Source organism: Vidua chalybeata, chromosome 3, assembly GCF_026979565.1.
Source record: "Vidua chalybeata isolate OUT-0048 chromosome 3, bVidCha1 merged haplotype, whole genome shotgun sequence".
Lineage (NCBI taxonomy): Eukaryota > Metazoa > Chordata > Aves > Passeriformes > Viduidae > Vidua > Vidua chalybeata.
Window position 1 is genome coordinate 8,841,366 of NC_071532.1, and position 25,336 is coordinate 8,866,701.

Sequence of the window (25,336 nt, forward strand, 5' to 3'; positions counted from 1 at the left end):
TCTACCTCCAGCATAAAGTTTTCAAATAGAGAAGTGTGAAGATTTTTGACTATGATTCAGCTATGTGCCCTGATATTTTTCCTTCTCTACCTTATTATTATATATAACAGTTATATTATTATTTAGAAAAGTTCTTATTGTCAAGCTAAAATACCAATAGTTTTGTAGCACTTCTCTCCTGCAAAGAGTGTGGGTATTCACTGTAGCAAAGTTACCCCTAGGAGAGAACACGGTTAAAGGAAATGAAAGGAGGAGAAATTAATTCTTTAAAATAAACTAACAAGTTGGATTCTTCAATGCTGTTAAGAAAAGAAAAGTTATCTTATTCCCCTGTTGGCCCTGTATGGCTCACAGTAAACTTTGAAGCCTGCTATACTTTGTCTGGTTTACATATGGAACAATCTTTTCTTCCTGTATATTTGTACTGAAAAATGAAACAATCCATTAAGAAAGAAAAACATAGAAAAAATAAGGAAAAGGAGAGAACACTCCCTTCTACTCGAGCTAGAAGTTGTTACAGACCACTTTGGAACCCAGACTAAAACAATCAGGAGCAGCAAAGAGGTTCAAGGTTCAGACTAAGTATGTCTGTTTCCCATTTACAGTGGGAAGGCTGCTGTGCTCATATGCACAGACTCGACTTTCCTGAGAATCTGCTTATGTTTAAACAGCACTTCTGGAAGAACAAGACAGGTCTTTTGTTTTCAATAACAGAACATTTCCTAACTGAATACAAAAATCTTAGCTTTTAGGAAAGGATTCTCCCCATGTAAAAATTAGTAAGTGGGAAGTACAGCAGATCAAGGTACAAATCAGATACGTCTGAAGATACTTAAGGGACCTGTTGAACCAAGGCAAAATTACAATCATTGCAAAAGGAAAAGTAGGGAGAGAAAGCTGTAGTGTTAAGACTTCTTTAAACTCCTGCAAGGTAGTGGTCCCTAGGTTGGTCAGCTAAAGAAACTGTGGTTACTCATCACTGGTAAACAAGAATAATGAAATCTATGACTTCCCCCAGCCAGGGAGCCCCTGGGGGCCTCTCTGTGGCATATGGAATTCCCAATATTCACAGTATCTTTAGATACCTCTTCTAGGATGCTTTCACAAAAGGAACCTTGGAAACTTCAGTGTTCAGGCTGCTGGAAACTAGGACTGCCACTGTTCAACTATGCCACTGCAAATGGAAAGGGATTGTCTTTTCCTCTACAGGGAGTGAAAGGTCCATGACAGCCCTACCATATAATTAAGTGGTATTGGAACAGGGATGAAAAAGGAGCAGAAAGAAAGTTATGTATAAAACTCAGTTCAAGCCTCAAGGATTATAACAATATGCACATCAAAGCCTCTTTGCAAGAGTAGCTTAAGTTGGCTCAGTACTTCTGAAAAATCACACTTTATGAGCTTCAGTAGCTAGAAGTAATTTCGTGTATTTGTTAGTGCTTGTTACTGATCAGTTTTGTATTCAAACCAGAATTCTGTTTTACCCCAGTGCCTGAAGGAGCAGTAGAATGACTGAGAATGCTCAGTTCTGGTTCAACCAGGAATCGATTGTACCACCTCCTATGGTCCTGGCAGGCCATTTTCATTGAACACAACATTCACAGTGAACACACTGTTGGAAAATATGTATCATACAATGTCTGCAACTGGAAAAGTTATAAAACATAACCTAAAGAGTACAAAGAAAAAAGACAACATCTTCCATTAGAAGCATCAATTGGACAGAAGCAGATCAGAAGAAAAAAATGGGATTTTTTTATTTTTACAAATTTGTCTGCTCTGTTAAATTTTGTAAACCATATTTTCACTGTTTATACAGAGAAACAGCATTCACTTGGTGCTGACTAGGAAGAAAACAGGAAAATGGAACTGCAAAGCCATACAATTTGACTAGATCACCATTATTAAGTATTTTTTTTAATTGATAGATTTCAGTAGATTATTGTGCTTTAGCTTTCTTATGACAACCTTTTAACTTACCCATCCAGGAGAGATGTTAGCAAAGGGGCCACATCTGCAAATACTGCATCTTGAGACTCCAAATCATTGTAAACTCTGAGGAACAAAGTGCAATGATTAACCAAAGAAAAAATATAAATGTTGTAGTGAGAACACAGACCATAGAAACTGTAGGCCAGTGACATACAATTTGGGACCTGCTGACATTTCTGTGTCACAGAACTGAAAATATGAACTCCTAAGTTCTCACTCGCATTTTGGGAGCAGCTGTTGTGTGTTTTGGGGAGAACAACACATGGATGTATGGGTGTACGCTTGTGGATTGAGCTCATCCTAAACCTTCTGCCTGCCCCTCTGGCACACAGAAATCTTTTTTTTAGGCTGTACTGGATCCCTGTAACTTTTTCACACCTACTAGAATGTGAAATGGCCCTGCTGCCTGGGATTCCTATGTATTGCTTTATGGAAGACAGTGGTCAGGTTGTATTGCCCTTTAGATGTGGGTAAAGTTTGGTGGGGGGGAAGGGGGTGGAAGAGCTACAGAGACTGCAAACTTGCTGAGGACTTGTCTCAGAAGACTCAGTGGCACAGCAGAAATCAGAATGCTCCTGAAGGTAATGTTTAAGGATGCACTATCTTTGTGGGCAATATCAGCCTAAGGTATTTCCATCCCCCAGCCCTGATGAATTACCTACTCTGAAATCAACACTTCTCACTCAAGGGAAGACTTTCTTTTACATAATGATGTGGAATGCAGACCTTTTTAAATAGAATGGAAGACAATTAAATTGCATGAGTTATTCTACCTCTTAGAAAAGAGCAATGACTTTTCAATACTTGGGCCAATACAATGATGTCTGAAAGAACTCCATATGTTTTTTTAATGCAAGGAGAAAAAAAAAAAACAACATTTATCTTCAAAGAAATCTTTCCTCCAACCCTTTCAGGTTTGCACAACATAAAATCAAGACCTGAAAATAGGAAATCATCAGAGAGAGGAAATTCTGATCATAAAACATGGATATCCTAACTCATTAATTTCTTCTGTAGCACACCAAAAATGTATCCTCCCCAAGATTACAGTCTGCAGCACCCATTGTTTACACAAGATGAACAGAATCTAAAACATGAGTGTCATTACCCACAGTTAAATATTTGAGGTATGAATGTTTATCTTTTGAAAAAGTTTCCTTTTCTGGTATCTTTCTGTGGTGATTTTTTTTTGTCTAGCTCTGTTTTCCAGTAGGTGATATATGCTCTTTATAGCTCACAGCAAAATGGCTAATTAGAAACAGGAATTTTGGTTACAAAGTGTAGTCACTTCTCTGTGTATACAGTACACCAGTACACTTCACTTAACAGTATCCCACAGACTGTACAGGATACTACAAGGTTAACTGAATAAAGACAAAGTGTGCTCTTCAGCATTTACTCAAGCCTCTTTGTATATCTGACCGTGATCTGTCTGGTACAGTCTATAGACTGCACAAATAGAGTTCTTGTATTCATGCTCTCCATAAATAAGATTATACACAGGGATCACTGATAAACAGATACAGGATTGGAGCCAATGCACTGAACTCAGCATTTTTCCTGACAACAGCCAGAGGAAGGAGCAAGAGACAATATGGTGGCCAGAAACACAATAATTCATCTCTGTGCTTCATCCTAATCCTTAAAAGCTGTATACTGGCCTCAAAACTGAAATATGAGTTGAATCTCTGTCTCAAAAAAAAAAATATTAGAATTAGCATTCAGTTTCTTTCTGCATCTTGCAAAATTCTTGGCCCAGAGAAACATCCTGTGGCAATGTGTTCCACAGACTAATTGTAAGCTGCATGAAAATGTACTCTCTTTAATCAGGAAAGGAGCACTTGTCTGGCTTGATAGACAAATACTGCTTGTATTGCCATTCCACTGATGTGCCATCATAGTGCACTGAGAAACCAACAAATATGCACAAATATGTGGCACAGTTTGGACTGGGAGTCAGAGACTGAATACTCTGTCCCTGCTTTGCATGCACATGAGCACAGGCTTCAGTAAACTTTGCACATCCAATCTGCAAGGTCAATATAAAAGAGCAAAAGCACTTCCAAACACTTTTCTCTGCTTCATCTATCATCTGCAGTTGATGAAATATTCATTAGCATGCAGTTCTCCATCTTAACCAACTAGTCTCTAACTCAGTATGTATTGAATTTTTTTTTTTTTTCACATCAAAACATCTCAGAGCTACGTTGTAAATTTAAAAAAAAAAAGAAAAAAAGAGAAAATACTAAGACAGACAAGATTAAAACATTCACAGTTGATGACTTTTGTTGCCTAAGAAAGCAAACACATTGCTACTGACCACAACCCAGGCTAGAATCAATCAGTCATTTGCACAGCAAAGTAGAATCACAGAATCAGTTAGCATGGAAAAGACCTCCAAGGCCATGAAGTCCAACCTTTGACTGAACATCACCTTGCCAACTAACCCATATCAGTAGGTGTCACATCCAGCTGTTTCTTGAACACTTCCAGGGATGGTGACTCCACCACCTCCCTGGGCAGCCAGTTCCAGAGCTGAAGCACCCTTTCTGTGAAGAAAATCTTCTTGACATCCTACCTGAGCACAGGCTGGACACACACCTAAGCCCTAGTACAGCTTGAGGCCATTTCTTCCAAGTACAGCCACAGCTGGGGTCAGTACAGCTATGTCAGGGTCAGGCTCCGGTAGCTGATCCGAGGAAAGGCACATGATTCCACATTACAGTAACTAATCAAATATTTACTCAACTTCCTAAAGGGGTTTTTCTGCCACTACTTAGCTGCTGTGGTTCAAATGCTATCCATACTGAAATAAAGTGGTTTAAAGTAGTCTTGAACTAGTTTATGCTACACTGTAACCACAGCTTTGGCTGAAGCATGGACACCCACTTCATTAGCTATCTGAAACCATGAAAGATGCTGCAAATCCAAAGAATCTCTTTCTAAAACCCCACATATTTTTATCCAAATGATAGATTTGTCCCTGTGCACTGATTAATGTGAATTTCACATTGAAAATTCTGAGCTGCCTTTTTATTTTGCTAACTGATTTGCCAATAAAGTTATAAAAGCATAACATGTTGAAAGCTGGAATTTTCATCCTGAGCTGAAATCAAATATTTTGACATTTATTAGTTCCATAAAACATTGCTAAAAAAATAAACATTTTAGAGTTCATAAGAAACATATGCTTTTCTGTTTATAAAAAATAGCTGTACTGGGACACTAAAAAAACATTACTGGAGAACTGCATTCTTTGGGGGATTTACATTTTTTTTAACCCTTTTCCTGATTACCAGGATCTACACCACATTTCCAGAATCACAGCACCTCTGGAGTAGTGTGTCAATACCATTAACTGTGCTGCTTTACAGAGTTGAATTCCAGCATTTTTCTGTGTTTACTTCAACTGGTATGGCTGGGTTTGGTACAGCTGAAGAGTGAAAGGAATTACTTTGAGTAGCTTAGCAACATGTGAAGAGGTCATGTACCCTAAGAGATCCCACATGCCTTGAATCAAAGATGTCCTGTAACCTGTGAGATCAGTAAAACTTCCCCAAGATCTGCATTATCTCAGGATTTTTCAGGTGCTTGTTGGCCTGTATGACAGCAATCCCCATTCTACTGTGCATAGAAAACTGCAGCACTTTACAAGAACACCTTGGGTAAAAGGTCAGCGACTAAGAATGTTTAGCAAACCTACAGGAATTTCAGCTGAACAGGCTCAGACATTAAGTTTAAACCAGGACAGATAATTCATGCTGGGTACGTCTGACTTTAAATCAAGTTTTGCCTTCAAGCAAGGAAGCATGAAATTGTCCTCCTGTATTCTGTTTCCAGAGGGTTTTGCATCATGGTTCAGGGTGGACAGCCTCCTGAGTAATTGCAATATACAGATTCAAAGTTTGCATTAGAAAGAGGCATTGGGGTAAAATTTTGTATTTCTTCATTTACAGAGTTCTCATTGTATTATTTAACTCTTCACTCCTGTTTTCAGAGGTCCAAGTCAGCAGTATTTTGAGAGAACAGAAGGCACCCTTCAGCCTGACTCCCAGCAGTTTTCTGTCTCATTGACAGAGACTGGCAGTGACTCCGGTGTCCCATTAAAACCCTTATCACAAATCCCCTTATCCAATTCAACTGTGTGGATTTTTGAGCATCTAATATGGCAAGCAGTCCCACTGTAGCCTTTCCTTTGGGGAGCACTGATTCCCTTGCCACTGCTCCGCCTTGCTGCCTCTGGTCAGGCTGTTTGAACATCAGCTCGTACAAGTGCTCAGTCCAGTTTCTGCCAAAGTCATGCTCTATGTCTAATGCTGAAATCTTACAATCCACCTCAATTCATGGAACCATTGAATTGTCTGGGTTTTAAGGAACCTTTAAAGGTCACCTAATCCAACCCCCTGCAATGAGCAGGGAAATCAACTAGATCAGGTTGCTCAGAGTCCCATATCACCTGACCTCAGATGTTTCCAGGAATATGATATCTAGTCCCTCTCTGGGAAACCTATTCCAGTGTTTCACTGCATTCATTGTGAAAATATTCTTCCTTATATCTAGTCTCAATTGACCCTCTTTTAGTTTAAAACCATTACTGTTGCTCCTATTGTAACAGGCCCTACTAAAAAGTTTGGCCCCATTTTCTAATAAGCTCCCTTTAAGTACTAGAAGGCAAATAAGGCTTCCTTACCTTTGAAACATTCTGCTACATTGCAACATGTTGCAAGGGTCAGGACAGCTACTCATGTTGTGAAAAGAGTCAAGTAAGTCTCATACAGGTTTCAAACTTAGCCGTATCAGTAGTCTTTAATGAGAGAGAAGACTGTTATCTATTCCCTGAAATGCATTATTCTGTCCTGGGAAAAACATAATTATTACACCAAAAAACCCCAAGAATTTTCATCCTGCCTGCCCTACTCAAAAATCCCAACCAAAAAGAGCATTACCCTCTATCTAATGTGTACTAAAAATATTAGTCTTCACTACACAAATCTTCCAGCAATTCAGATTTCCAGATTGCTACACAGGATTACCCACCTCTCAAACTGAAAAGTCTTGTTTACTGAGGCATGACCAGGACGGCTACACTTGACAAGGACAGTTTCCTAAGAGAAAAAAGTAAATTTATCTATAGTTAATATCACAGGCACACACACAGAACCAAATATCCATCAGTCTTAATGTATGAGGTCACAGCTTTAAGGACCAGGAACAAATTGGGTGGAAGCTCTCCAGCACACAAAATACTTCATCCAATTCAAAGAGATTTTCTAGCTTACTAACCTGTGGTTACATTACTGCATTTGATGGGAGTGCTGAAATTCCTAATGTGCTTCAGACAAGTGGGTTGCAGTGCTGAACTGGTGGCCTTCAAATAAGTATTGCCACAGACTGAAGTTATAAAGAGCTGAGCAAATAACAATCACATAACAGTATGTCCAGCGTGCAAAAGGCTAATAAACATCAAATTTCTTCCTTTGAATTTATGAGTATTTCTACCTCTTTGGAGAGGAGAAATGTATAATTATCAAACTAATGATGACAAAGCAATTACTCCACAGAATGAGCTGTTACCCACACCAGTACTGGTAAATTTAGCTGAGTACAGATGTCAGTACAACATTGCTACTAAATGGCCTGACACAAAAATTCTAATAGGATCAGTAACCTGGCTCTGGAGGAAGGAAAAAGGAAAAAAACTGAAAAATATATAGAATGACGGAATAAATGTCTGATTCAGGTATCTAATTTACTTGCAGACAAGCCTTCTCTAAGGTGAGAAATAAGAGAAAACCTCTATTTGCCTAACATAGAAACAAAGAGTTGACTGTTAACAGGCAGTAGTTTCATATGAGCATTTGTAACAACCACATCCAGTCATGCTTTGAATATCTCTAAAGATGGAGATCCATATCCTCTCTGGGCAACCTGTGCCAGTGTTTGACTGCCTTCACAGCTTCTTCTCATGTTTTGGCTGAATTTCCTGTATTTTAGATTGCACTCATTCCCCCTTGGGCTGTCACCACTAAAAAGAGTCTGTGCATTCAGTACCTCCTCATCTGCTCATTTCCTCAGGTATTGACAACACCAGCACTGTTCAGTGTCCTAATCTGTGTGGAGTGGTTCAACCTGATATGTGGTGTGCACTCACTCTCCACAGTTATTGCACAACTTCCAAGCTTCAGAAGAAAGGCTCAGACAGTTGTTAATGTTATGTTGAGGAGCTGAGCATACACAGGACAGCAAAAAGAAAACTTAAAAAATCTTTAAGTAACTCAAAACCTGAAATGCAATACTATTCTGGTACACCTAATAAAATCTTAAGTCTTTTTTAGACTTAAAATCAGAATCAAGTTTCTCTAGAGAAGATGAACAATATGTTAGAAAAAAACATACGCCTTAAGAATGATAGGAATTTCCAAACAAACAAACAAAAGAAAAACCATTCAGAGACTAAATGGAAGTCATGTAGTTCCATGGATCTGCTTTCTAGCACAATCATTGCAAATAACTGCCTGGTTATGCTACACAAAAAGTATTTTCAGGAAAAAAAATCGGGAGAGACAGTCATGATTTAGAAAGCAAAACTAATAAACTCAGTCTTGCTTCACCTTGATCTAAAATTTCCTTTAAATCATTATCTGGGAAATGGTTAACTTGTTTCCAGAAATACAATCTTTGACTGTGTTGCAACTAAAATCTCAATACAAGTCAAGCCCCATATTTTAATCTGAAAATTGCACATTTATCCTAGCCACTAGCATAACATCTTCAGTTGTTAACAACAAAGTAAACAGGCAATAAACATTATTTTCCTTTACTTTTATAAGATTAGTCTAAATTGACTGTTTTTTGTAAGGAGGATTCTTGCAACAATTTTTGTTTTCCTTAAAGAAAAATAAATTCATATTAAGAAACTAACAAAGACTTCAGGTGTTTGATCAAAACTGGAAAGTATTTTAACTAAATAAATGTCCAGGCATACCAATAAAACATTTGAAGTCTATTTTGTGTTTTCCAAAACCAGGAAGTTAGTATTTTGCAAATTTCATTTCTCAGTCCTGTGCTTATATTTATATTCCTGAAATATTTAATAAGATTATCATATGGAAGGTCACTCTTTCATACAAACTAAAACTCATCAATTGGCATAAGTAAGCCAACACTGCCTTGCCTGCAAACATGTCAATACTGTAATACATCAGATATCTATATGAAATAATCCAAAACCCAAATATGCCTGATTTCATCCTTATGCAATAAAATTTAACAGGTCAGAAATGGCTGCAGTATTTTATAGTACAATAAATGTGTCAGGATATCCAGAATACTATGTCTACCATTACAGATCCCTGTTTTTTATCTCCTGATATATTTACTTTCTTCATCTCTTTATGAGCTCCATTAGTTACCTAATTGCACACATATAGATACAGATATATATATATAATTATCCATATTATGCAAGTAAGATCTGCCTAATGAAACTATAATTTGGGAGATTTAAATGCATAACATACTGTAGGTCACTTCAGCAATATTTTAAGCACTACACTCTAAAAGAGAATTTGGCTCATCACCATGTAAGTAACAGTGAGCAGCCAACTAAGAACTACAGCAGCTATGAAAATTAAAACCCAAGTTAATACTTTGACCTTAGCTCACACTCTTGTGCCTTTTTAAATTTTATATCTTGGTAATGGCCTCAGTTAATGCTGGAATGTCATTTGGATTTGCAACCTCAATGACCGTTCCTCCTCCGATGGATCTAAGCCAGGATACTTTAACATGCTTGACTGCAGCACCACATAGGCTGCTGTGATTCACGAGGTATCAGATTTCTGTCCTAATGCATTAGCTGTGTTGCAATAGTAAAATCTGAAAAAAACCTGACATAATTTTAGAAATAGCTACAGCACATACAGGTGGCTCAAAGGGACTGACAGCAGGAAGTCGGCAGCAGTTTGACTGTTGCAAACATTCAACCTCCGGTAAAAGGATGGTTGCTCCAGCAGAAGCTCCAAGCTATTACCACTACAGAGTCAGGACAAAAATAGCACAAACCACCTGCTATTGCAGCCACAGGTAATCAAATCTGAGCACCACCTGGTCTTGTTGTTTTTTTTTTTTTTTTTAAACTCATGATTCTCACGCCCCTTTTGTTTCTTCTTCTAGTATCTATGAATGTGCTGTTGAATTCCACCATCAAATACTCACATCATCAGCTGCATATGCCACTTTTTCTGAAAAGTTTCTTTGCCTGTAAGGGAAGAAAAAGCATCAATAGGGGAAGAAGAGGTACCTTTCAAACCATAAATATTCCACTTGGCTGAGAAAAAACAATGTTTAAAGTGTCTGTGAACTACACACTGTCTGAAGAGTACCTTTCAGAATTGCCAGTATTATTATACCCTATATACATACTAACACCACAGTTAATTTTGAGTAAAGAACAAATTAAAGTGCAATCAAGCAAAATAATTTGCTTTAGAAAAGACATTTAGAACAAACCAAATTAAGATGAATGCACATGCAGGCCATTCTATTATTTTGTGATTATTGCATGAGCTTGTAAGAAGAGGCTTTCACTTTAGAAAATTAAAGTGAAAAACACCCTCTTTTCAGGTATTTGTCTCTGATCTTGAATCCAAACACTGACTGGGATTATTGAGGTGTATAAATCTATTTATGTGTGCAAGTTTTTGGAGAATCAGTCCAAATACAGATAAGTTTTATTTAAATTACTTTTTGATACATTAAGAAAAGTTACCCTTGACAATTTTGTTTGTCTTTGTTTGCCTTGACAGTTTGTTTGGCCCAGTCCATCCTGTTTTACACTGCAAGTCAGCACCTGATTGAACTATTTCATACTGCAACAAAAAAAGTGAGTGGGTTCGTTCCCAGGTGTACAAAGCACAGGTTAATGCAAGTTTCAACTTCAGGCTTATTGAAATATCTTGTCTGTTTTAATTAAAACAATGTCAAAAATAACAATCTTTTTCTTTTTAAGATTTGCCAAAAATTAATAAACTTTAAAACACTGAATGTACTCTTTTAGAATTACCAAGCAGTAAAAGTATAAGAAAGCCCAAAATCAGCTATTTACTGATAAAGCAAACGATAATGTTACTGGTTTCTAGCCACCCACCTAGTTTTCCCCTTCTTTCTTTCCTTCTTTGTATACACTTCAATCCCTACTTTCTTTCATGTTAGTCATCTATGGAGAATTCAGCCTGTTGAGCAGATACTTGCATCTAATCCCTCTTTTCCTTTTGGATCTTGGAATGTTTTGACACATCAGTTACAGTAAACATTTTATAAATTAGGGATGCAGAGCCAAATTAGACTGAAATAGAATTACCAGTGTTTGTGGTGACAGCCACTGTGTTCTATAGCATTACAAAACAATTGTAATGCTGAGTGTGTGTCCCTACCCACGACTTTTGGCAGCTCTCACATTACTGCATCCCAGAATTTGTATAGGGTAGTGAATACATGCTAAACTGATTGCAGCTGTGTTACTTCTGCCAAGCCAAGGATAATCCTGGCTTGGCAGAACAACTATGGCTTTCTATTGAGATGGACATACTTTTAGGCAGGGGGATGAGATTGGCTAGAGCCAATTTAGCAGGAGAAAGAAAATAGCAATTCGTTTTTATGATACCATCATTGTCTCCCCACACACATAAAACCAGAAAAATGAAGGACACAGTTGTTCTCATATAAACATAACTATTGTTTTCTCTGTATTTGAATTATGAGTCAGATAGGCTCTAACACAATCAAAACAAAATACCTGTCTTGTGAATGTCCAGCAGCATCATCAAAAGGTAGCAACGGTCGAATCCTGCAGTGGACTCTGATATTTCCTCTCAGTTCCTGAGATAAGAATATTAAGCTGTATTTAACACGAGTTACTGGACAAGTTTGTCAAACAGATATGAACATGTTTAAGGAAGCCAGTGTTTAACACATCATAGCCCTAGACTCTGTGGGGAAAAAATAGAATCAGTATAATTTGTCTCAGTAAGGTAGGACAAAGTATTTGAGGAAGTATGAGCTCTTCAGAGCACTGGAATTGTATAGTCCTCTCTAGGTCATACGGACAAAAAAAACCTCCCTCTAAACCATTTTCCCCTTCTTCCTTATATGAGCTTTTTCAGACACCTGTATTAATTCAACAGACAACATTACACACTCCATTTCTCTTCCACCAGTCCTGAGGAAGATGTGGAATATAAAATATGTTGTATATTTTCCTCTCTGCTGTGTTCCTACATGATTAAAAAGCCAGTAGCTGATTTTTCACTGTAGACCATTTTAGACCTGTTTATCTCTTCCATTTTGCTGGTGATCAGTTCTTCTCATTTTGTATGACTGAACACAGCTTCCCTGTGAGGATTATTGACCACTGATATTAACGCCCCATTGCTCTGGGGAATATCCTTTCAGTAAACTGCAACACAAGGCAAAATTTAGAAGGTAAGTACTTTTTAACAAAGAGATTAATTGTCTCAGGTAGAAAAACTTTTTAAAAATTTGTCTGAAGAAGGCTTGTGTTTCTAAAAATCAGATCCTGATTCAGGAAACACAAAACTAGTCATTTGTGGGGAGGGGGGGAAGAGTAAATTTAAAGTACAAATAGGAAAAAATTAATCCCAAATGAACCATCACTAATAGCTGAACAGGATACAGCTTGAGATATTTTGAAAAATAAAAGATGACTACTTTTCAATATCAAGTTAATAATTTTAAGAATTTCAAAACTATTTCAGAAGCTGCAAATTTAGAGAAAAGGATAAAGTAACTCAACTTTTGTCCACTACTCAAAATGGATGATACTCCTTGGAGCAATAGGTCACATGAGAGCATTTGGAAGATTGTGTGTAGAAAGAAAGGAGTGGGGTTTATTATAAGAAAAATGTGCCTCAGCAAATAAATACATCATATATAGACAGCTGGGGCAAGTGATATATCCATGTGAAGTATATTCTTTACTTATATTGGTGAGGAAATTATGGAAATAATTTCAACAAAATAAGCCAATGTTCTGTTATTAAACATACTTACAATTAAGCTGTTATGTAGAGCCTTCCTCTTCTGCTTTTCTTTCTCATATCTCTCTGTCACCTCTTGTAGAGACTGCTCAAGATCAAAAGCTTTTATCTGAAACACTAAAAGAAAGCAGTTTCAGAGATATAAAAACTCCATGATGTTACAAAAGGAATTGTCCAGTAGCACCTCATGAAATATAAGCACAAATCCTCTCAACTTCTACCAAATTTCCATTAGAAGGCTTAGTTTCTGATTTACTAGACAGCTGTGAAAAATCCCATCATAGTTCTTGCTATGTGAAGCTACAAATTATTACCACAACTATACATGTGAAGTTTTGAAAAGCAATCAATAATGTAAGATATTTAAAGGCAACTCAAATGTGTCAGTTTAGTCAGAGTGATGTTACCTGCCAGCAAAGCTTGAAACCAACATTTGAAGCACCCTGCTGCTAGATGGGGCTGTCACTTGCAAGGCTCATACCACATCTGCACTTATTAGGCTCACATGGGCTAACTTTACAAGAAGTTAACCTGTCATTTACCCTCAGCCTCACTTACAGTGCTACTATCCTTTACAACAGTTGTAATGCTCCCCTTTAAGATAGGTCCATCACTCCATGAGGAATTCATAGGAAAGATGGATCATTTGAACCCTAGGTGGTCTCTTTCACCAATCTGAGAAGACTTGTATGGGTCATTATAAAAGCCTTCTAACTTTACAAATGGTTTTATTTCAGCCCAATTACATTAACACTGAGCAGGCCTATAACAAACATGCAGCCCAGAAGACACATTATGCGACTGTAAGCTTGTGTAAAAAGCAAGCTTTTAGGAACCCCAATGGGAAATCAATATCCCCAGCAATTAGTGAGCAGTTTGGAAATGTAGAGTATCAAGAAGTCAAAACCAGGGTCTCAGAGCTGAATTAGCTGGATGGCCACCAGCCTCAGTATGTGCTACCTTGCAGAGCAAGGAACAGACTTAGTACCTCAGCATGGTCACACATAAAATTTAATCTCTCTGGTTTAGACTAAAAATCAGATAAGTTCAAGAGACATTTGTGTACTCTAGAGATTTCTCAAATCTCTTTTTTCTAATACCCATTCCATTCACCTCCAGCTCACAGTGTTCCTCCACAAGTGCATACATGCAGGAGAAGCATGGAGTTAATAGCTGGGAAATCAATGTCTAGGAGGTTCACTATGAAAAATCCTTCTTTTACATCCAGCAAAAGAGTATCCAGTGGAGTAACACGAGCATGCTTTGGTTTGGAGAATCCCATGCAAATATGTTACCATAAATTTTCAGAAGGGCTGCTTACAGTCACTGACACCTAATTATACTGTAAATTTTAAAACACAATGTTAGACTCCATTGATTACATAAGTAATATTCCATTTATTATTTAAGTAACTTCCACAATAAGTATCTTCATTTACACATTTGTGTACACACACTTTGAGTTCCCTAAGTCTCTGAAATAAGCAGTAAGGTAAAGCAATAGATGCTTTACCTTACTGCTTATTAGGAAACTTTTTTTCTTTCAGGACTGGAATAATGGAAGGTAAAGCAATAGATGCTTTACCTTCCATTATTCCAGTCCTGAAAGAAAAAAAGTTTCCTAATGCATAAATTATTTCTGAACTTCTATTTTTTTTTCTGAAAGTAGAGTTATGCAGTTTAGAAGTATAGTTAGAAGTTATGCAGTTTAGAAGTATAGTTTAGAAGTTAGTTAGTATAGTTTAGAAGTTATGCACATTTAGAAGTATAAACACTCATTTAACATTTTCCTAGTTTTCTGCTTGGCATCAGATGCAAGCTATACAGGAGTTTACATTTTTATCCTTAAACTAGGGGTATACATTGGATACATCTCTTTTAATAACACACTCTTCATTAGGCAAAAGAAGTAGTCACCACATGAATGCAGCCATTACAGACATCCCTTCTCCCCATCCTTTGCCCATGTCATTGATTGATATGGAAATTTTCTGAGAGCTAGGAATGCCAACAATTTTTCTGTTTAAATGTTACCGATCACAGTAGCATCAGTCTAACAGCTGTGATGTCTTGCAGGCATATACAGGACTGTAACCCTTACAAGTCCCCTTCCTTCAATTGACAGTCCCAAAGCTTTTTATTCCCTCCCTTCAGTGCTGCACCAGACGTTCTGCTGTGCTCACACAACTGCTTCCTCAGTCACACAAAGGTCTAAAAGCAATCCTTCCTTCTGAGCAAATTCTATCCTGGCTCAGCTCCCTGATCTGTTCTGTGTGTGGTTTCAGAAAGTTACACAAACATAACAGAAAGGTCCATAACAGAGACGTGAAAAACAGGAGAAGCATAACCTAGCACAGCCACAGCACATCTGAGATATGGATGTGTAGCAGTCCCCATAGTTCCCTGGGGTTTTTAATGTTTCTTGCCAGTCTAGAGTCCATTTTTTAAAAGAAGATCAATCTAATAATGCCATCTAGGACAAGCAGCTGTGATGCAATAGACTTAATACCAAAACTTCTTTTGAATTCAGATGTATTTTATATTCCACATTGTAACATTATTTTTTGCATGGCCTGTTGCAATAGGTCAAAGGGTAATGGTTTTAAACTAAAAGAGGGTCGACTTACATCAGCTATAAGAAAGGCAGCTTTTACAGCATGGGTGGTGAAACAGTGAACAGGTTGTGCAAAGAGGTGGTGGATTCCCCATCCCTGGAAACATCCAAGGTCAGGTCGAATGGGCCTCTGAGAACCTGATCTAGTTGAAGATGTCCCTACTCACTGCAAGGAGAATGAAAATAGATGACCTTTCCAGATCTCTTCCAAACCATTCTATGGACTATTTTTTGGGCTGCTACAATATTTCTGTTACTGAATCCAAGGTCCTGCTCCTACTTCCCTACTGCATGCTAAGGGAAAAGCTCTCAAAAGGCAGCTGAGCTGGTGAAAATCACCTGTGGAGTTGAGGATAAAAGATGATGGTAGTTCACATTCCACCAATACGAGCCATTAGCACAGTGCAGAGCTCAACTTTCTCCAGCAAAAGCAAAGAACATAGGTGGTAGCACATGGACAAAATGGGAAAGCTCCTTTTCTAATCTTCTCCAGCCCAGAGAGAAAGTGTCCCAGAATTGCAAATCATATCTAAGTCACTAGGCTTATAAGTCACCACAATTTCCTCTTTCTGATAATATCTGCATGGTGAAGCAATCTAAAAACTAATCTTAAATTTTAATGAATTCCTACCTTTCCAAAAATCTGCTGAATTACTGCATCTGTCTCAGTAGTATCATTTGCAGTTTGGTGGCCAATATTTTTAGCAAAAATTATATCAGCTTTATCCCTGAGGGAAACAGATCTATAACAATTCTCTCCTATGAATTGCTACTGCTTAAATTCAGTGGGAAAGGTGGCAGTAGCTTGGTTTTCAGATTGTGAATAAATATTTCTAAGCAAAGGACTACGCAGTTATTATAAGAAAGTTTTATAGTTTGTTGCATGTTAACTACAACCTTGAAATTTACCTACTCAAATGCTTCTTCTGTAATTTTCTCCCTTGTTTTCAATCTCTATTTTAAGATTAAACTGGTAATATATACTGTCTCCAGAATATATACTTAGGGCTTTCTGTCTACAAAAGATTACATGTAATTTAAGGATGGTAATTGCAATGGTCATATTTAACCTTAACAATAGAATCTCCATCTAAAACACTTGACAGACAACTGAAAACCAGCCAAATCCACCAAAGTGGATGCTAATTTTGTTACAGTTGGGGAAGCTTCTCCTGCTTATGATTTCAAAGAACAATGCACCAGGAAGTGCAAATTGAGAACAGTCAATGCAATTTTGCCAGGCCTCCAAAGGAATACTTATTATTAATTTACACCACAATAGCTCAAGTGCCAAACTTAATCTCATATCTGTCATTTAGCCCCCTGCTTCCATAACAGAAAAGTTCACTTTTTAGATAAAGTTAATTTTCAACTTTGGGACTTTTTCCTTGAAGGAGCATTTTCTCTATAAGAATAATACAGTAATAAATTTTATTTATAACTTAGTACTTGACATACAGGAATAAGTTCTGTAAACACCCATCATCAAGAGTGCTGTTTGTTGCTATTGACATGAGGAGTCCCATCGGAACCAAATCATTCCCAAAATGAAATAATTCAAGGAAAGAAAACATACCTTTTAAATGGTGACACGTGGATTTCAGAGCATCACAAAGGGCTTCTGATTGTAAATTTGTGTATTTGTTGTAGTTCAACAGGTTGCTACGCATCAAACAATTTAAGCATTGCATGTGTCATGTGATTGTCAGGCCTGGTAGGAGCTTCGCCAGAATCAAGGATATTGAAAGCATGTGCAGAGATCCACGCCATGGGATCCAGGTGTAGGACCAATGCACTTAATCCTCAGGGATGAGGGCAGAGTGTACCACTGCACTGGCTCTCTTTCCTATGTATACATGAACAGGGAAGTGCCTGAATTCCAGAACAGTAATCCATGTGCTGTTAGTATCTACAGTCCAGCAGATGCAACTGGTTTTTGATTTTGAAGTAAATTTTTTTTATAAATACACAGAAATATTAAAAATTGAGTCTATCCTAATTTCAGGCAGTATTTTCAGAAACCTCTGAAATAAGCCAAGTCCTTTTCTGGTACAGTCAAAAGCAGACAAATTTCAGCTTTATAAAGTAATGCATTCTTTATTTGGCTCTTCTAAAATAGCCAAGATAACAAGCCTGAGAGCTTCAGTTTAAAAATGTTACAGCTGAGCCAACTCAGCAGCAGTCTAATAGCAGCTGCAATCCACACAAAAGACAAATTCAAATTATCAGTCATAACCTCTGCAGACTTATTTGTACTTCTTCTAATGCTGCAGAACTCCTTGACGTTTTAATGTCAAACAAGAAACAAATGCTACAATTTCAGTGACACATTTCTCAAAAATCAAGCTCAACCTTTTAACATTGGTAACATCGAACAATTATATTGTTGATGTTACATGTTTGAAATCTAAGTGCAATGAGCCTTACTTTGCATTGCTTCATTCTGCAGCTGTATCCCCTGGACTGCTGCCAAAACTTGGTAAAGACAAGTCTTGCTTTGACGTTGAAAGTCTTTTGAAAGCTCAAGAGCAAATGAATGAAGGCTCTTCAGGTCCTGCTTAAGCCTCTTCTCAGCAAGAAGAAAAATATGTTATAAAGACAGAACCAGCAGTTAAGAAGAACTAATATAACAACCCAAATTATTATGGTGAGACATCACAGGCAGGAAGAGCCCTCTACTTGATGGAAGGAAGCCTTTGAGAGAATATCTTTCAGTATGTTTAGAGAAGGCTCCTGCAAAACATTTAGCAATGTAATTTCCTAAAAATTTCAGCAAGACTTTATGGATCCTTATAATTTTATCATACCTATTTTGACTGTAACACAGCTTCAGGTATAACCAAGTCTTTTTGTTATTTCATCAGACAAAAATAAGTGTGTGTGAGCATGTGTGGGCTCTGTCCACTTTTAAGTCATACCCAGAATTAGCAATGAAAAATTGTGATCCATATATCCCTTACTTTCATTTTCCACACTTTGATCAGAAGGTATTTGCTAGGATTCACTCGAGGCATTTCTTGTATAGGCTAGTTCTATGTCTTCCTATGAGAACAGATGTATTTTGAAAAAAAACAGAAAGTGATGTTGTTCAGATAAGTATTTGTACTATGTATGTAATTCAGTGTAATATACACGATGAGACTTTAAATTGTTTGTAAGATCAGCCTATATTCACTTACAAGTCCACTTAAATAAAAACAAATTTACCTGATTTTAGGATTAGTAAAGTTCCTGACATCCAAGTCCTGAAATGGACATGTAAAGCCATCTCTGAGGTGAACTTAGCAATACCTTATATCACAGAAACACTGTGATATTTCATTGTCAGCCTGTGTTACAAGGTGTTATATATTCTGTGACATTTTATTTTTCTCTGGTACTGACCTGGAATAAATTAATTAGTTTCAATGATAAAAAGGCAATCTAAACTACAGGGACAAAATAATTGCATTTCTCATTTTCAAAAGCCATACAATGTAAATGGGAAGGAGTATCTTTTTGTTATTATGGGTATAGGATGGCTGTTCATCTAGACTTTTATTTAGAGAGCTTTTCTCCCTCCTAGTATTCATTGACATCTGATAGTTTACTACCTCAGTCCACTGGTATTGCATCACAAGCAGTTCTGCCATTCAAGCTAATCAAAATACAAAATTTACAAAGCATTAGCATAAAACAGTATAGCTCCATTGGAAGGGACCTACAACAATCATCTAGTCCAACAATGCTCCAGTTAAGCTGCATCCTTATGTCTGTTAAGAATCAGTTTTTTTCCTGAGATACTTTTTGGTCATTTTATGCAGGCATTCGGTGCTGCCCTGAGAAAAGCTGATATTTGGTAGTGTCCCTAAAAGGAACTCACTACTCTATGGAGCAACTTCATAAATAAGTACTTCAACAAAGGCAAATACTATGATACTGGCACTAGGAGAACAGTTTCAGTCTCTCTGATGCAAAATTAAAACCTGAGTGAGCATACAGCAAACTACTCTTCTTGTGAGATCTGCCAGAGAACTCATAGTAATCAGTGGGACTCTAAAATGCTTTTTTCAAAGGATTTGCCTACTTGGGTAAAATATATCACAATTACTGTTTCTAGGGATGTCTGTATGACAGATTAAAGGTTAAAGTTTTGACTACAAAAATACCTGTCTCAGGTATTAATAGCACCCTATATGTAAGATCCTGGAGCTCAGGACCATCCACTTTTACCAGCCTCTCAGGTGACTTTGCAACCTATTACAGCAAAACTACTATGAAATCATTGTTACACCTCACTGTAAGCTCTGTTGTGAATCCAATAAAGCCATGGATCAGATTCATATCACACAATTTTCTGGGGTTTACTATATCTGATAAGCATGTAAAGGTTTAGGGCATTGATTATGTCTATATTATTACTAAATGCTTTTACCTTTATTGCTCCATGCAGCTGGGTTACAACAGAACTCCTCTGAAATTTCATCTGTTGGCCATGAGCAGCATAGAGCTGCAATACTTCATTAGTGCTTCTTCCAGCCAACCCTTGATACTATTTAAAAAAAAATCACAAAAAATCACTTAAAACACTCAGTTTCCTATGGCATTCTGTCCCCCTTTTCTCTTTAAATATTGGTAATTCAACTATATGATAACATAGGATATTGCCAATACTTAATTTTTTTGCTTTTACCTTTTTCTGAGTTATGTGAAGAATCACCTCATAGTAACAGGCCAACATCACAAAATTCTACTTTCTTGGGTCATACACCTGAGCACCAGATTACTAAAATGCTTCTGCAGTACCTGAACCCTCTTACTTATGCTTGAGGTAGATCTAAAAGGTAAAAACTGTGCCTTGACTTAGGGAAAAGGGCTGGCTACACAGCTGGATTAAGTGTCTTTGGAGACGAGACAATGCAGAAAGCACTGTGGAAGGACATGAAACAGAACAAAGACAAACGTGTTAACTGCTGAAGTCCTGAAGCAGTGGGTAATACACAGCTCCCAATTTTGTGCCCCTGACAACAACAAATCCACTACAATCTGTAGAGTTGAAATTGTGCCATGCTGGGCCAACAAAGCCCTACTCCGTATCTTCAGAGATGACAGCAACCAAAGCAATTTTTAAAGTTTCTGGAGAAGAATGCTTTCTCACAGTCCAAAATTACCTCTTATACAAAAGTAATTTTTATGGCCAACTTGATAATTTTTTGAGATGTTGAAATCAAAAGGAAAATAGAAATAATGCAACTTTAAATATTTACAGGCATGAAAGCAAGAAGAGTGATCTCAGTAGAGACTTCTTGTGAAATTCTGCAATATGGAAGAATCTGTGTAACACTAAAAAATGCATTTTTGTAATTTTCTGACAGTCCTGGTTCTTAAAATGAGCTGTAACTTCAGCTATTTTCCCCTGCCACCTGTCCACATCTATCATTCATTAACCAGTATCAATTGCCTCTATTTTTGAAATGCACTTGTCTCTTGCACAGACTCATTTCCTACTTTTTTTCACACCTTATATTCTGTGACTGTAATTCCCTGTTATTTAAATTAGCAAAGCATAGAAGAGACAAAAGACATGAAAGAACTAAACCTACTCACACAATGGATTTGATTCAATTCCAATCACCTGATAACAACAGATAAAAAGCAAACATTTAATTGCAGCTTAACTACAGGTGAAATTGACAAAAACAGTACAACATCCTGGAGCTGTTAGGATAAAGACAGATTGTATTTTCAAAAAAAAAAAAGTACTTCACTTATTAAAACCAATATTTTCATGTGGCTTTTTCACCTTCACTAAGCATGAATCTTCTATTTACACAAGCAAGTGAAAGCTCTGTACAACAATGCACCACCTTAGCATTATTAGAAAAAGTTCTTACAAGAAATAGCAGGAAGAGGTTGTTTTTTTTAAAAAAATGTTACAGGCTTTAAGGTCCCAGATATTGAGATTGAGTCTATACAGTGTTTAGATGCTCTGAAAATATAAGGATTTTCAAGATTCACATTACTCAGATGCAATATTTACAAACAGCTTCCCAAAAATGCATATTAGTAGTGCACCAAAATTAGTATCTTGTGAAAAGTTAAGCATATGTATATAAGCAATTGCAGTACTCAAGCCTTGTTATTAAGTAAGCTTAGGGTAGTTAAAACCTCCTTTTAGCACCTAATCTGCACCATCTGCACAGATTCCCCTTGACCCTCCATATTTCTCAACACTAAGATAAAAGCAGAAAGTTCAATGCTACTCTCATTGCATCACTTAGTCTATCAAGTTCATCTTTATTACAAATGTTGCCTTGATTTTGGGGTTTTCTCCACTAAAATAATTTTAACATTCACCAGAGTTGTTCATAGGCCAGCACTTGCAATCCTTTGCTTGAGCATAGAAGCAAAAAATGGACTAAAACCTTTTTACAGTCAGCTTTATTATAAGCAGAAGTGAAACAGAACTATTCAATAGTGTTCTCTGAAGTGAAATCTCAGTTTTGCAATCAGATCCATTCTGGCAGACTTGGCTTTACATAAAGAGGGCTGCAGGGCTGGGAACCTCAAAGACTGCCAATAAAAGCAAGGGCTATGCAGGTAGATAAAGAGACTTCCAAACAGGAAAAAGCAGGACAAAAGGAGGTCTACCTAGAAATCTGACTGCCTGTGTGCATTAACAACCCCTCCAGTATACTGCTGGGATGACAATATGCCAGGCTGCAGAATACAGGAGAAGTGCTGAAATTCATCACTGTCTCAAGGCTGTAAGGGAAGGTCTGTAGCAGGAGATAAAATTTTAATAAGACTGATGCAACCTATAGACAAACATTTACACTGCAAATGTAAATGCAGTCTAATTTATGGCAATCCTCATAAGTTTGTCTCCAAAGCTTCCCAACTCACTCCAGACAAAATGAATCCAATTAGCTTTTACAAGTTAAGGATGAGACCTCTGTTAACCCTGGTCTGTGTGACTGAACTTGTTACAGCTCAATCACTCAGGCAGCTCCACTGGCAGATCTGAAGGATCAGGGATAGACAGTCAAGGGCAGTAACTTTTCTTACCAGCATAGCTGGTAGAATATTAGGACATATTGCATAGGGAATATTGTACAACCTTTAATAATACTCATTTCAATTAGTATCGTTTTGAATAGAGGGTCTTCAATTAAGGTAAAACTATTTCATAGATGTCAGTTCAGCTCGTATTTTCAGATTGCTGGGGCAAATTAACCAAGAAGAGGCAAAATTTTAAAGTGTATTTAAGTAACTGCCTGAATCAGTGCAAGAACCATTAGTGCAAGGTTAATTGCAAAGGATTTCATTTGACATTGTTTCTGACTGATGGTGGCAACACTGCCCACACTCCTCGTGTGTCTGTAGATGCCCGTTTCTTCCAGCACATTTTTCAATAAAAGGAAGCAGTCCTCTATTTCAAAAACAAGGCTTCATTCTCTAATACACAGACAACTCCTTCCTACATCTGATATACCTTACTGACTTGAACAATTTATTTCTTGTGCTTGTGAGGATAAAAAATAAACAGCTGAAATACTTAAGGCTTTCAATGAATATTGTAAAGAAGAACAAAGACAATAAAAATATTTCCTCAGAATAAATTAGTGTTCTTCTGTATATCTAGCAAAACTCATTTCAGATATACCACCTGTTTCCAGTTAGACTTTGAAAAATGTTAAACCCACTTTTATCCACGGGTGTTAGCAAACCCACAGGGAGGGCAAATAGATTCCCTGAGGTCACCCAACCAGTTAATGTTTCAGCCCAGATTAGAAACTCTTGGCCAACAGTTTGTTTCACCACTAATACTCACAGCTGGCTCTGCTCTAGCAGCCTAGATCTATATTCAAAATTCTTTAAATCTCTAAAATCCCCCCTTTGAAGGCCCCAAACATTATCACAGGCTGCTGCTTATTTCAGTGAGGATCTAGGAATAACCTATGCTTCTGTAGAAGGATATAAGGCAATGAGGGCATCCAGTTATTGCTGTCTGCTGTGAGACAAGGCACATGTGCAACAATACCAGTACTAAAAACACACACAGCAGGCCATCCCTGGTAAGTCTGCTCCTAATGAAATGTCTCTCCTGCACTCTGTGAGCAGTTATTTTCAAAGCATCATTCCAACTGTGTCTAAAAAGTATTCCTGAAAAATCTGCCATTGTCTTTTAGACCAACATGTTCCCTATAGGAAGAAAGAAATATTCCACATTTAATGCTTCCAAAGTCATTCCCTTAGTTCAGCTTTCTAGATTTAAAACAATAGCAAACATTTAAATTCAAGCTAACTTCTAGCTACTCAATCAGCCTATCATTACTGCTACTATTCATGATTTTGAAAAGAAAGAGACACTGAGGCTTAACCCTTCATAAATTTTCCCAGCTGGTAAAGCAGGCAAAACCTGAAAAGAGGAAGACAGATTTCAGTGTCTTTTTTTGTATTTCCACAAGAATTCTTTCTGAAAAAAATAAACAACAGTCACCTCTGCAAGTTTTAGATGAAGAACAGCATTTTCAGTTTCCAGGACAACTATTCTTTCTTCTTTGGTCTACGGAAGAAAACCCATCCAAATATACAAAAATGAAAGTTAAAAAAATATTAGGCTGATTAATATAGATTCATTACCATATTCCACTGTTTCTCAAACTTCTGAGATCAATGGACTACCTATCCCCATCTCCGAATCACAACAGTATTTGTATATGAGCATGCAGGAATTAGGATAAACTCTTAATATTCCTTTATTTCTATCTTTTCTGTTCTGTTGCTTGCTTGCATGGGAACGCATAGGTACACAATTTAAAGCGCTTTTGCTTCGCGAAACCACCTCCTCCTGGCATTTTCCAGAACCGTGGTCCTTAGAAAAGCACTATTTTATTTATTTATACATAAGCACGTCAGTTTCCATTTCCAAGGCAGCAGCACTATCAGAGGTCTTCAACGGCGTCGTGGCCAGACGCTCCCTCAGCACAGGGCCGCCTCCCGAGAGCGGCGGGGCCGCAGGGAAGGAGAGCCGCTCGCTGCTCTGACACGCTACTTCTACCCCAGCCCCAGCTGGAGCAGGCCCCTCCGACACGCGGGGGCCTGACGAGCCGCCCCACACTGCCGGACGCGGGACGCCCGCCCGGGAAGGAGCCGGGCTCGGCAGCGCCCTCCCGGCGCTCCCGCTCGGCGGCCGAGGCGCGGCCCCGCAGCACCGCCCGCCCGCGGGCCCCGCCCGGCCCCGCCCCTCGCCCCCTCACGCGCAACCGCTGCTCCAGCTGCCGCAGGCGCTGCGCCCACACGGAGCTCGAGTCGAACCCGCGGCCCGGCCGCATCATCCTGCCCGGTCCCGCGCCGAGGCGGAGCGAGAACTCCCCCGGCCCCGGCTCCGGCTCCGGCTCCGGCTCCGGCGGGGATGTCACCCGGGACGCGTCTGGGGCGGTAGCGCGGCTGCCATGGCGACGGGCCCGCCCCTTCCCCGCCCGGCGCCCTGCGATTGGCTGAGCGAGCGCCACAGCCTGCCAGCCGCGCCCCGTCCCTGAGTGGCAGGGCAGTCAGCCAATCCGCAAGCAGGGAGCGGGAACGGGGCGGGGCCACGGCTGGCCCCCAGCAGGGAGGCTGAGCCGGGAACGGGCCTGCTGCCCATGGGAGTGGGGATCGCCCCGCCTGCAGCGTCCCGTGCGACAAGTGG

At 38.4% G+C, this 25,336-nt stretch overlaps 1 protein-coding gene across 6 annotated transcripts in view; it reads right to left on the bottom strand.

Moving 5' to 3' along the window:
• The window catches only part of KIF25 (kinesin family member 25), a 40,798-nt gene extending 15,762 nt beyond the window's left edge, over window positions 1-25,036 (bottom strand). The window contains exons 1-9 of one of the 6 annotated variants that reach the window (XM_053939548.1): window positions 24,906-25,036; window positions 24,146-24,211; window positions 20,078-20,194; window positions 18,091-18,229; window positions 13,063-13,166; window positions 11,789-11,871; window positions 10,210-10,252; window positions 7,030-7,097; window positions 1,981-2,055 (exon numbers count right to left, since the gene is read on the bottom strand). In XM_053939548.1, coding sequence (XP_053795523.1) covers window positions 1,981-2,055; window positions 7,030-7,097; window positions 10,210-10,252; window positions 11,789-11,871; window positions 13,063-13,166; window positions 18,091-18,229; window positions 20,078-20,194; window positions 24,146-24,211; window positions 24,906-24,983 — 773 coding nt within the window. In that variant the 5' untranslated portion in view covers window positions 24,984-25,036. Of the gene's footprint in view, window positions 1-1,980; window positions 2,056-7,029; window positions 7,098-10,209; window positions 10,253-11,788; window positions 11,872-13,062; window positions 13,167-17,239; window positions 17,510-18,090; window positions 18,230-18,623; window positions 18,706-20,077; window positions 20,195-20,335; window positions 20,402-24,145; window positions 24,212-24,905 lie in introns of those variants that run through there. The other 5 variants (XM_053939553.1, XM_053939549.1, XM_053939550.1 and 2 more) reach the window with 5 other exon arrangements.
• Between the last annotated feature and the right edge of the window lie 300 nt (window positions 25,037-25,336).